The sequence below is a fragment of the Cherax quadricarinatus genome, chromosome 79 (assembly GCF_038502225.1).
Source record: "Cherax quadricarinatus isolate ZL_2023a chromosome 79, ASM3850222v1, whole genome shotgun sequence".
Taxonomy (NCBI): Eukaryota; Metazoa; Arthropoda; class Malacostraca; order Decapoda; family Parastacidae; genus Cherax; species Cherax quadricarinatus.
The window spans coordinates 5,317,368-5,329,714 of NC_091370.1; the positions used below are offsets into that span (position 1 = coordinate 5,317,368).

Consider the following 12,347-nt stretch of genomic DNA (forward strand, 5'->3'; position numbering starts at 1 on the left):
CTTTCTTTCAACAAACCGGCCATATCCCACCGAGGCAGGGTGGCCCAAAAAGAAAAAACGAAAGTTTCTCTTTTTAAATTTAGTAATTTATACAGGAGAAGGGGTTACTAGCCCCTTGCTCCTGGCATTTTAGTCGCCTCTTACAACATGCATAGCTTATGGAGGAAGAATTCTGTTCCACTTCCCCACAGAGGTAAGAGGAAATAAACAAGAACAAGAACTAGTAAGAAAATAGAAGAAAACCCAGAGGGGTGTGTGTATATATATGCTTGTACATGTATGTGTAGTGTGACCTGAGTGTTAAGTAGAAGTAGCAAGACGTACCTGAAACTTTGCATGTTTATGAGACAGAAAAATGGACACCAGCAATCCTACTATCATGTAAAACAATTACAGGCTTTCGTTTTACACTCACTTGGCAGGACAGTAGTACCTCCCTGGGCAGCTGCTGTCTACCAACCTACTACCTAGGTCAAACTGAAATATTTACTCTTAAACTGGTAGAAATTATATTTTTCTTATTTCTTTAGACTGCATTTGTCATTGCACTACGTACAAGGAAATGTGATGATATTACAATTGTTTCAATATCTGATACTCTTCAAGTCATGGAAATAAGTCATACCGGCTTTATATTGTCCTAAGTTAAAAATCTACATACTGAGGTGTGCTTTGACTGAATTTCATTGTTAGTATCATGAATAAGACATCATCCTTCCAGTTCTACAAACTATTTACTTGCAGGGAAGCCAGTGGTGGCAAGACAAGCAAGTCCTGGTTGCATTATTTACAGGTACATCTGAGGCAGTGTGCCCCATGACACGTGTTGATCCATTTTTTTTTTTCCAGGCATGAGGTGATGTGAGGCAATCTGCACCCCAGACAACTGAGCCAAGATTTAAAATGGCAGCACATGGAAAATCTGAAGGCACAAAAAAAAAAAAAAAAAAAATGGTAAAGAGCATATATGAGCCAGCCAGGTTCCCTAGTATCTGGCATATGTCAGACATAGCTTAAGGGATAACAGCCCCTCCTCAGCACTAAGGCACATCTCCATCAAAGTGTTAAATTTATGCCTCTTATACTTGTAAGAAATCTAGTCCTGTACCATTCATAATCAGAAAAAGAAGAATAATTTTGCTACGTATGCATTTTTTTTTAACACATCGGCAGTTTCCCACTGAGGCAGGGTGACCCAAAAAGAAAAAAACTTTCATCATTAAACACTTTCACCATCAGTCATACATAATCACTGTCTTTGCAGAGGTGCTCAGATATGACAGCTTAGACATCCCTACAAACTGCCAACATCACAGGCCCCTCCTTTAAAGTGCAGGCATTGTACTTCACCATTTCCAGGACTCTAAGTCCGGTTAACTGGTTTCCATGAATCCCTTCCCAAAATATTACCCTGCTCACACTCCAACAGCTCATCAGGTTCCAAAAACCATTTGTCTCCATTCCCTCCTAACACACTCACACACACTTGCTGGAAGTCCAAGCCCCTCACCCACAAATCTTCCTTTACCCCCTCCCTCCTACTTTTTTGGGAACGACCCCTACCGTGCCTTCCTTCCCTACAGATTTATAAGCTCTCCAAGTCATTCTACTTTGATCCATTCTCTAAATGACCAAACCACCTCAACAACCCCTCTTCAGTCCTCTGGCTAATACTTTTAGTAACTCCACACCCCTCCTAGCTCCCACACTACGAATTCTCTGCATAATATTTACACCACACATTACCCTTAGACATGACATCTCCACTGCCTCCAGCTGCCTCCTGGCTGCAGCATTTACAACCCATGCTTCACACCCATACAAGGGTGTTGGTACCAGTATACTCTCATACAATTCCTTCTTTGCCTCCACTGATAACATTCTTTGTTTTCAGATACCTCAACGCACCACTCACCTTTTTTCCTTCATCAATTCTATGGTTAACCTCGTTCTTCATGAACCCACTATGAGGGAAAAGTTCAACAGATAGGGGTAGCGAGTGAGTATATGGTGACAATAGTTTGATTGCTAAGGTAGGGTCAGTCTAGCTCCCACTTTTCCCCCCCCTCCCCCTTGTCTCCACCCGGAAAGGTGACGTGTGGGGCTCCGACCAAATGGTAATCACTTGACTCACAGCTCCCAACACAACTAAGTAAAAGCCTCTGCTCCTGTTTTTAATGACATGTTGGTTAAAACCTTCACTTTTAACCAATTCTAAGAATGTAGTTCATTCTGCCTTGATTTCCAGGTTTTGCATTTCAATCTTCACCAGTCTTTTAACCCTTTGAGGGTCGACAAGCCCTCTCCAGGACTCGTTCTCAGGGTCAGCCAAATTTAAAAAAAAAAAAAAAAAATTCTTATGAAAAGATAGAGAATCTTTTCCCAATCATAATGACACCAAAAGTATGAAATTTGATGGAAAACTTACGGAATTATGCTCTCACGAAGTTAGCGATCTCAGCGATGTTTACCCATCGGCGATTTTGCCCACTTTGATCCCCATTTTCGGCCAATTCCACTGTACTAGTCGACAAAAAACATGAATATTTCGCTAGAACTCCATTTTGTCTATCGGATGAGTGCAAGAAACCACCCATTTACCAATTTCAACTATCCAGTACAGTGGTCAGAATTTAGCAATTATGCCAATTTCACACAAATTTCAAAAGATGCCAATATCCGAATAGGGTCCAGAATAAACAAGAGACATTACTGGCACTAAGATGACATTTCCTCTGTTCATCAGTCACGTCTCAAGGCCCCTCTTACATTCTTTTGTTTTCCACTTTGAATTTTTATTCTCACAAAAAATAGAAGATTTACTGTTATGCAGACTACTGCATTTGTGTAAAAAATGGTATAAATAACATTGGCGCACTTGCAAGAGAATATTAGACTCACAAGTTGACGTGTATTGGACGCTTGGCATGATTTGTTTACTTTTGAACTTTGGTAAAAATCGAACATTTCTGCTACTTTGAGCTCAATTTCAAGGTACTTTTCATTGTAAAACCAGTCAAAATCATCTCTATTTCTGTAGGATGTCTTCCATTCTATAAAATGAGACCAAGAAAACTAGAATACAACAATAAATAGCATATGAAAATACAGTGCAAAGTCGCTGTTTTATTCCCCAAAAAACGGACAAAGTTTTTTTTTTCTCATTATCCACTGTGTGCTGCAGGATTTTTTTTTATACTGTGCACACTGACCACACAGACCAATTCTTTCATATGTAGGCCTACCAGCTTTCTCCCACTAGATTTGAGGGTGCTAGAATTTGGGCGTACTAGTACGTCAAAAACTCTGGGTCGTAAGCCGTACTAGTACGGCCAAAACCCTCAAAGGGTTAAATGCCTTACTTATCATGGAGAGTGATTTCTTAAGCAGTGTGTAACTTTTGTCTCTTTCTAGCTTGGAATGTCAGCTTGGGTCATCTGGCAACCAAAGAAACAGTGTTGAAGGAGACGAACTTCACACGAGTTCTGGGACGTCACTTTTATCTACGTACCTGATAAGTGTAGCCAACCCCAGTCAACTGCCCCTCATCTTTGCAGTGGTGAAATACCTGTGTTCCTATCACCCTGACAGATTATTCAAGGCTGGAGACTGTGACAAACTAATCGTTGGGTTGTCACTCAACAGCTGTAACCCCCCCCCCCCCCCCCATCAGCAACGGCTACAATTTCTACAAAGTGCGGTGTCAACATCAACCAAGACACCCCAGTCTAACTGTACATATTAGCATTGAATTCAGATGTCATTTTTATTTTTCATTTTTCTTTCAAGTAGGATAAAAGTTCATATTTAAATGTTTTATATTTTCAATTTTAACAATAAAATGTTTATCTTTGTATGTTGTTATTCTTTTTCTATTCATTAATTTTCCTAAGGAGAAGCCAGCCTTGATAAGACCTACTTAAGATCTTACAGGGCTGAGTAAGCCTTCACACCCATCTACTGACAAGTCAACTCCCAAATATCCAAAAACATTTTACTTCTTCCATACTCCCTCCCTCCGATGTGATATCCAATTTTCCTTTATCTAAATCGCTTGATACCCTCATCACCTTACTCTTACCTATGTTTACTTTCTACCATTACACACCCTCCCAAACTCGTCCACTAACCTTTGAAACTTTTCTTTAGAATCCCCCAAAAGCACAGTATCATCAGCTAAAAGTAACTTTTGCATTTGATTCCCCATAATTTAATCCCACCCCTCTCCCCAACACCCTAGCATTCACATTTACAACCCATCTATAAATATGCTAAACAACCATGGTGACATCACGCATCCCTGTCTAAGACCTACTGTTACTGGAAAGTAATCTCCCTCTCTTCTACACACCCTAACTTGAGCCTCCCTATCTTCATAAAAACTCTTTACAGCATTTAGTAACTTACTACCTATTCCATACACTTGCAGCATCTGCCACATTGCTTAACTATCCACTATCATATGTCTTTTCTAAATCTATAAATGCACATATGCATATTACCAACTCTCTTATATGGGTGTGAAGCATGAGTTGTAAATGCTGCAGAATGGAGGCTGCTGGAGGCAGTGGAGATGTCCTGTCTAAGGGCAATGTGTGGTGTATTATGCAGAGAATTTGTAGCGTGGAGATTAGGACGAAGTGTGGAGTTACTAAAAGTATTAGTCAGAGGGCTGAAGAGAGGTTCTTGAGATGGTTTGGTCATTTAGAGAGTATGGAACAAAGTAGAATGACTTGGAGAGCGTATAATATCAGTAGGGGTTGTCCTCAAAAGGGTTGGAGGGAGAGGGTAAAGGAGATTCAGTGGGCGAGGGGCTTGGACTTCCAGCATGTGCACGCGAGTGTTAGATAGGAGTGAATGGAGACGAATGGTTTTTGGAACCTGACGAGCTGTTGGAATGTGGGCAGGGTAATATTTTGTGAAAGGATTCAGGGAAACCGGTTAGCCGGATGCGAGTCCTGGAAATGGGAAAGTACAATGCCTGCACTTTAAAGGAGGGGTCTGGGATAATGGCAGTTTGGAGGGACATCAAAACTGTCGTATCTGAGTGCCTCTGCAAAGACAGTAATTATGTATGAGCGATGGTGAAAGTGCTGAATGATGATGAAAGTTTTTTCTTTCTTTTTGGGTCACCCTGCCTCGGTGGGAAACGGCAGACATGTTGAAAAATATATACATATTTCCTTTGTTAAATTAATGTACAGTGCCTAATATAATCTTATCACACACTTCCTCTATACCCATGGCATAATACAAACAACCATATACATTACTGCATTTTCTGTTAGTCATTTTTATCATTCAAGTTTATAATTTGACCGAGTGAAAGCAGTGAAGAGAGCTTTCTTTATAAGTAGGAGTCTTCGTATTTAGTACTACTGAACAATTTAAAGCTCACTTTCATAAAACATGGAAAGGACAATATTGTGATAACTTAAGGTGCCAGGGAAAATATTTGACATTTTATATCTAAGATTCTAGGCTCTTATTAATTTATGGTATAGACTAGCCTTATCTTCTTTATGGGACTCTGTGTCTGCTTCTTCAGCAACAGATTCATCCGAATGGGAAGCTGATTCATCTTCATCTGTGTCTTGGTCAGCTTTCTCTTCGACGACCTCTACTTGCTCTGGCTGCTGCTGTAACCCACCTGTTGATGAAGCATCATTTCACTTCACTCAATGACTTTTATCCAACAAGGATAAATAATCAATGCAGAACAAAATAAAATCATTTTCATTTAGTTTGAGAGGCAAGAGTTGCAGACAACCATGGTTTATGGTGTAAACCTTTAATTATGGTGCACATTTCCCTCTAAACAGTTTTTTTTTCAAAACAAATATACAAAACAGTTGGTGAATTAGATACATGTGCAACATGTGTGTATCTTTATTTTGAAGAGGTTTCATGAAATATGTTCAAAATAAAGATATCCAGGTCTTGCATATGTCTAATTCGTCAAAGTACGCATCACCACGTGAACTGACATGTTTAGTCAACATGTCAAAAAGGCAGCAAATCTTTCATGCACGTACAATTCAAAGAACTATCCACAACAATAATAATACATGTACACAGAAACACTGATATCTTGTATCATGATGATGATGTGGTTTTGGTCTGTCATAAGCTCCTCTCTCCTTTGTGCGAGTTATTTGTGTATTGTTCCAGTCACAGTACTGTGCCTTTTTGTTCGTGACATGAGTGTCTACAATGTTTATTCTGGACCCTATTTTGAAATAGACAATTTTTTAATTGTGTGTGAAATTGGCCAAATTACCAATATCTGCTCACTTTATTGGGTAGCTGAATTAGGCAAACAGGCAGTTTCTTCTAATCAAGTCAATCGATCGAGTAGAAGAAATACTAGCAAAATAGAATGAGTTTGGTTGACTGGAATAATGGAACTGGCCAAAAATAGGCCTCAAAGTGGGTGAAATCGCCAATGCGTAAGTATCGCCGAGACCGCAATTCTGTAAATTTTCCATCAAATTTCATACTTTTTTTTTTTTTTTTGTTTCATTGCCTTCAGAAAAAGATTCTCTGACATTTCATAATTTTTTTTTTTTTTAAATTCTCCAACCCTGAGAGCAAGTTTCATCGGAAATATGGTGCACACATTGTATTTCCCACCTCCAGGACTCAAGTCTGGCTAACCAGTTTCCCTGAATCTCTCCACAAAATATTACCCTGCTCACACCCCAACACACACACACACTGTATACAAAAGAGATTTGAAATCTAGTCCTGGAAATAGAAAGTACAGTGCCTGCACCCCAAAGGAGGAGTAGGGATGTTGCAATTCGGTAGGTCATCTGAATTGAGATGTCAGCATACTTCTGGCAAGACACCAACTGAATGAATAATGGTGAATGTGTGTTTTCCTCTTTTTGGGGGGGAGGTAGTCACCCTACCTCAGTGACAAACAGCCAATATGTTAAAAAAATAGATTTGCTGCCAATGATACTTCCAAAGATGCAAGAACTCACATTGTATGGTTCAGTCTATAGTAATAAGCAAAAGTTACATTAATATATGCAAATACAGACACTAAGCTAACTCACTTGAATCATAATTTGTGAATTATATAAAAGCAAAATTTTAATAATGTTAGTATTAAACTGCAGGATCAAAGCATAAGACACTGGAGGTAACTGAACTGATCCATATCTCTATTTACTGTACTCTGTTTATCTAAAAACTAAAAATCAAAATGAAACAGAACAAGTTGATCTTTCTTACTTTTCTCTTTCTTTTCATCCTCAAGTTCTTCCTTTTTACCTGTGGACTGCTGCTGCTTCTTCTTTGGTGGCTGAGCTTTGGACTTGGATTTTCCGCCTTTCTTAGGTTGTGGCTTCTTCCAACCAGACTTCTTGGCCTTTACAAAAGTTTAAATATAAATGCAAAGTAATGATATTTTTTTTAATACAGAGTGCAAGCAATACCCACCTTAATAAAAGATGCATTTTAATATAAGTGACCCTGGTGAGATACCTGTAATATGCCATACTTATTTCCTACCTAAAACCCACCTTTCCTTTCCTCCACCTGCACCCTTGATGTTTCATTATTGTGGTGTGCAGGCACCAGATGGAGCTTGCAGGAACCAGGTGGGCTTTGCAGGCACCAAGTGGGCCAAGGTAGCAAAATCATAGGCCTCCAAAGCCTGTCATGCATAAATGCATTTTTCACTAGGGTCAGAGCAGTTTTCTGTTGTAGGACCCTCAGAGCCCATCTGTAAAACACAGGTGGGTCGATCCATATGATCACAGCCCACACATGAGGGGTTCTTAAGTCAGATAACTAACGATGTACCTAGGTAGTAGGTTTGTACACAGCAACCACCCAGAGAGGTACTACCATCCTACCAAGTGAGTGTAAGAAGGAAGCCTGTAACTGTTTACATGATGGTAGGATTGCTGGTGTCTTTTTTCTGTCTCATAAACATACAAGATTTTTGGCAATCTTGCTACTTCTACTTACACTTAGATCATACTACACATGCCTGTACAAGCATATATATATATATATATACCCACCCATCTGGGATTTCTTCTTTCTTACTAGCTCTTGTTTTTGTTTATTTCCTCTTATCTAAATGGGGAAGTGGAACAGAATTCTTCCTCCGTAAACCATGCATGTTGTAAGAGACGACTAACATACCGGGAGCAAGGGGCTAGCAACCCCTTCTCCTGTATACATTACTAAAGTTAAAAAGAGAGACTTTCATTTTTCTTTTTGGGCCACCCTGCTTCAGTGGGATACTGTTGATGCATTGAAAGAAGAACTAACGATGTCATTAATAGTTTGTAATTTTAACTCAGGTTGAGTTAAAACCCACAACAAAATGCAGTAAGCCATAAAGAATGGCATCCTGCAAAAGGCTAGAAGATCCTGCTATTTATTGCATGCATACACAAACACCAGAACAAGCAACAGAAGGCAAGCACCTGGGTATAATCACATTCATAGGTCCAACCCACAAGCATACGGATTACCTACCAACAACAGAGCTATGGTAGCAAAGCACACTAAATTTTCATAATGTGAGATAGGTCCATCATGGCTGATCATGAATGAATGGTACAAAAAATTTATTAACTTATAAATAAATTTGGCTACAAAGGGTTCAAATATATCAAGGAAGTGTTAATGCTGACCACATAGCCCAGCATCAATGTACCTTTGTCATGCAGAGCTTGTGAAACCCTCATATTCTACATATAACTGAGCAGTTAGCCAAAGGGAGAGCAGAAACCAACAGAAACAGCATCAACAAAGAAATAACACCCTAGCTTCATGCAGCAAAGCTCAGGAAAAATGATGATGATGGTCCAGAGAGCCACTAAGAGAATGAGACTCAGTCCAAAGCAAATCATAACAGTCCAGCGGCGCATGAAGTGTCATCCCCCACACAGGGGGTCACCCCTGGATGACTTGAGGTGCAATAGTAAGTCCCTGTAGGGTTCATACCCCAAGGGAAAGTACACAAATGCTCACAAGGCTTGTCGCAATACCACAGGAACTAGTCCATGCATATCAACATGCAATACTCATAAGGCTTGCCAAAACCATAAATCCTGTGAGCAGAGGAAACAGAATGGGCATCCTCTGGCAGTAAAGAACATAAATGAACACAAACACTGACTTTATCCATAAAACCACTCTGGTGGTTTAATGGATAAAGGGAAACAGATAGAAAAAAATGATCCACTGAAGGGAGAGGTGATGCTGGCACTACTAGAGAGTTACCAACTGGAGTCATGCAGAGTGGAAGGCTCTAGTTGGAAATGTGCTACAAACTTCTTACATTCTGCATATCTATATCTTTGTTTTCCTGTACTTCCTAATAGTTCATAAGCCTGTAATATTTCATTTGCAACCAATGAGGCCTGGTCCAAGACAGGGCAATGGGGAAGATAATCACCAGAACCACCTAACAAATAACAGGTGCCACCACAACAATGGAGTAATGAAGAGTGGAGGTAAAGGAGTATGAACTGAACACAATTTATGGTAAGTCATAGTGAGGCAAAGGAAGATAGCAGAAAATAGGTATGGCATCTTACAACAAGACCTCTCAAGTGTCCTACTGCAGACAACCAATGACCAAAACATTTTTATCCTTGTAATTCCCAAAGCAATGTTACTGAAACCATAATTTAAATATTTACCCACAAAATACATACATGCTTTCTTGCAATGTACTAATCAGTGGAACCTCAATTTTCGTCTTTAATTCGTTTCAGAGTCTGACGAAAACTGAAGCAATATTTCCCATAAGAAATAATGTAAATCCAATTAATCCGTTCAAGACATCCAAAAATATTAACAAAAAATACATTTTATAGAGAATAACTATAGTTTTAAATACAGAAAGCAATGAGAAATAAATATAAAGCACTAATGAAATGGATAAATGAACATGTAAATCACTAGCACTCTTACTGAAGACACTTGTTGGCGAATGGAAGACGGCGAGGAGGGGAAAAGGAGGAGAGGTTTACCACCATCACTACCACCATCACAACCACTACCAACCTCTACCACCATCACAACCACTACCACTCTCTACCACCATCACAACCACCACCACTCTCTACCACCATCACTACCACCACTGAATTCTATCATGTTTCTTGCTTTCTTTATGAAAGGGCTGGCACTCAGAACTGTCTTTGACCCCATGGTGGCTTATTTAGCAGTGGCACTCAATAAACAAGCACAAAAAACAATGGATTATTACGAAATGTTTCATATGAATACACAGGGTAATGTTCACTCAACGAGAAACAAAGCCAGACTGACTCAGAGTGCGTGAGTGGGATGGTGCGGGCAGACGGACACGTTCTGTACGGTGGACGAAAACTGAGGTGATGAACAAAAACTGGGACAATATTTTGATGGAAAAAAAGTCGTTGAAAACCGAATTTGGCAAAAACCTGGGCAAACGGAAACCAAGGTTCCACTGTATTAGAATAAAGGCAAATAATGTGAATAATTCACTGCAAAAAAAAAAAATTTAACTTTAATTATAAACTTCATACAATACAAGCATCACACATATTACTTGTGCACTTTACACACACTATTATGTATGAATCAATAGAACACCCTTAGATACTTAACCTTTACACTGTCATGACCCAATTTGTCACTGTCATAACAAATTAAAAAAGACATTATCTTCTAAAATGATAAGACAATTTTTCTAAAGGTAATGATATAAAAAATGCAAAAGTTGACGTACAACTTACAAATTTATATGGTTGTGAAGCTGAAGGTTGAAGAGCACTTTGCTCAACTGTGATTTCTGCCCACCCTGAGGCCTATTTTAGGGAAATTCCACTGCTCAAACCATCCCAAATCCTAGCCAGCTATATTGCTAGTATACCTTATGGTCTATCATCTGAGAACAAGAAAGTACTATCCAATGAAAGGTCCAGAATTTGTTAATTTGGCCAGTTTTACACAAAATTCAACAAATTTCAATTTAAAAATAGTGCAAAATAAACAATGGAGGCATTTCAGTCACTAAACCAAACCTCTGTTCATTAATTACATCCCCAGGCCTCTCCTATATAACACATGCCCTCTAATTTGAATCCAACAACATAAAAGAAAACTGAAATTTTGCCCTGTTTCTTGGCTAATAAAATATAGCCAAGAATCATTGGTCATGGTGGAGGCTACCCCAATAACTGAAGCAGATCTACTAAAAACCCATAAGACAGACTAGGGGAAGGAAGTAAGGGGTGCCCCTACTCTTCAAGAAAACTGAAGCCTATTTCAGGTCATTTTGAAGCCTATATCAGGCCACTTTCGGCCTGAAACTGACCAAAATCGTCTCCATTTCCCTAACAAATAACACCTAGAAACAGGCAATAAAACTATGAAAATTAGCCTAGAAAATGCCTCAAAATTGGTACTTTAACCATAAACAAGGTCAGAGGTTAACTGTTCCTATCATGAACTGCACATCCACTGCACAGACCCATTCTTTCATGTCTAGGCCAAAAACTATGACTCATAGCACATTTCAGAGTGCTGCAATTAAGACATTAAATACATAAGCAAGACTGACTTCAAAAACATATATATACATGGGAGACAGAAAAGGTTAAGCAAGCCTACCTAGCACCAAGATTCTAACCTCTATTGGACTTGACATAAAATTGAGTATCATATCATTTTGTCCACCTAGTATTTAACAAAAAAGTGAACAGCATTACTGCTTAGAAACCACTAAGGATAGGTGGATGCTGCAGTTAAGAATGTGATTTGAATATGTAATTGTAAATGTGTTTCCTCCTGTGGGTTACCCTACTTTTTAACCAATCAAACACAGAGTTAAATTGGAACTGCCATAGTGAAAAGCTCTGTTCCACAAGGGACAGTACTCGCCCCCATCCTGTTCCTCATATCAGACATATACAGAGATGTAAAACCATAGCACCATGTCATCCTTTGCAGATGATACTAGGATCTGCCTGAGACTGTCCTCCAGTGAGGACACTGTTAACTTCCAAGAAGATATAAACCAAGTTTTCCAATGGACAACAGAAAACAATATGATGTTCAATGAAGACAAATTCCAACTACTCCATTATGGAAAACTGGAGGAGATAATAACTAGAACTGAGTATACTACAAACAAATCATACAACAGAGCAGCTGTATAGCCCTTGTGGCTTAGCGCTTCTTTTTGATTAAAATAATAATAATAATACAACAGAGCAAAAAAGTAATGTGAAGGACCTGGGAGTGGTAATGTCTAAGGGTCTCATTTTCAAAGATCACAACAGTGCCACTATCACATCTGCGAAGAAAATGATAGGATGGATAAT

At 39.1% G+C, this 12,347-nt stretch overlaps 1 protein-coding gene across 1 annotated transcript in view; it reads right to left on the minus strand.

Annotated features, from left to right (window-relative positions):
* Sec63 (translocation protein Sec63) overlaps window positions 1-12,347 on the minus strand; it is an 87,770-nt gene that overhangs the window by 15,565 nt on the left and 59,858 nt on the right. The window contains exons 11-12 of the mRNA XM_070101844.1: window positions 7,243-7,378; window positions 5,511-5,650 (exon numbers count right to left, since the gene is read on the minus strand). Coding sequence (XP_069957945.1) covers window positions 5,511-5,650; window positions 7,243-7,378 — 276 coding nt within the window. The remainder of the gene's footprint in view (window positions 1-5,510; window positions 5,651-7,242; window positions 7,379-12,347) is intronic.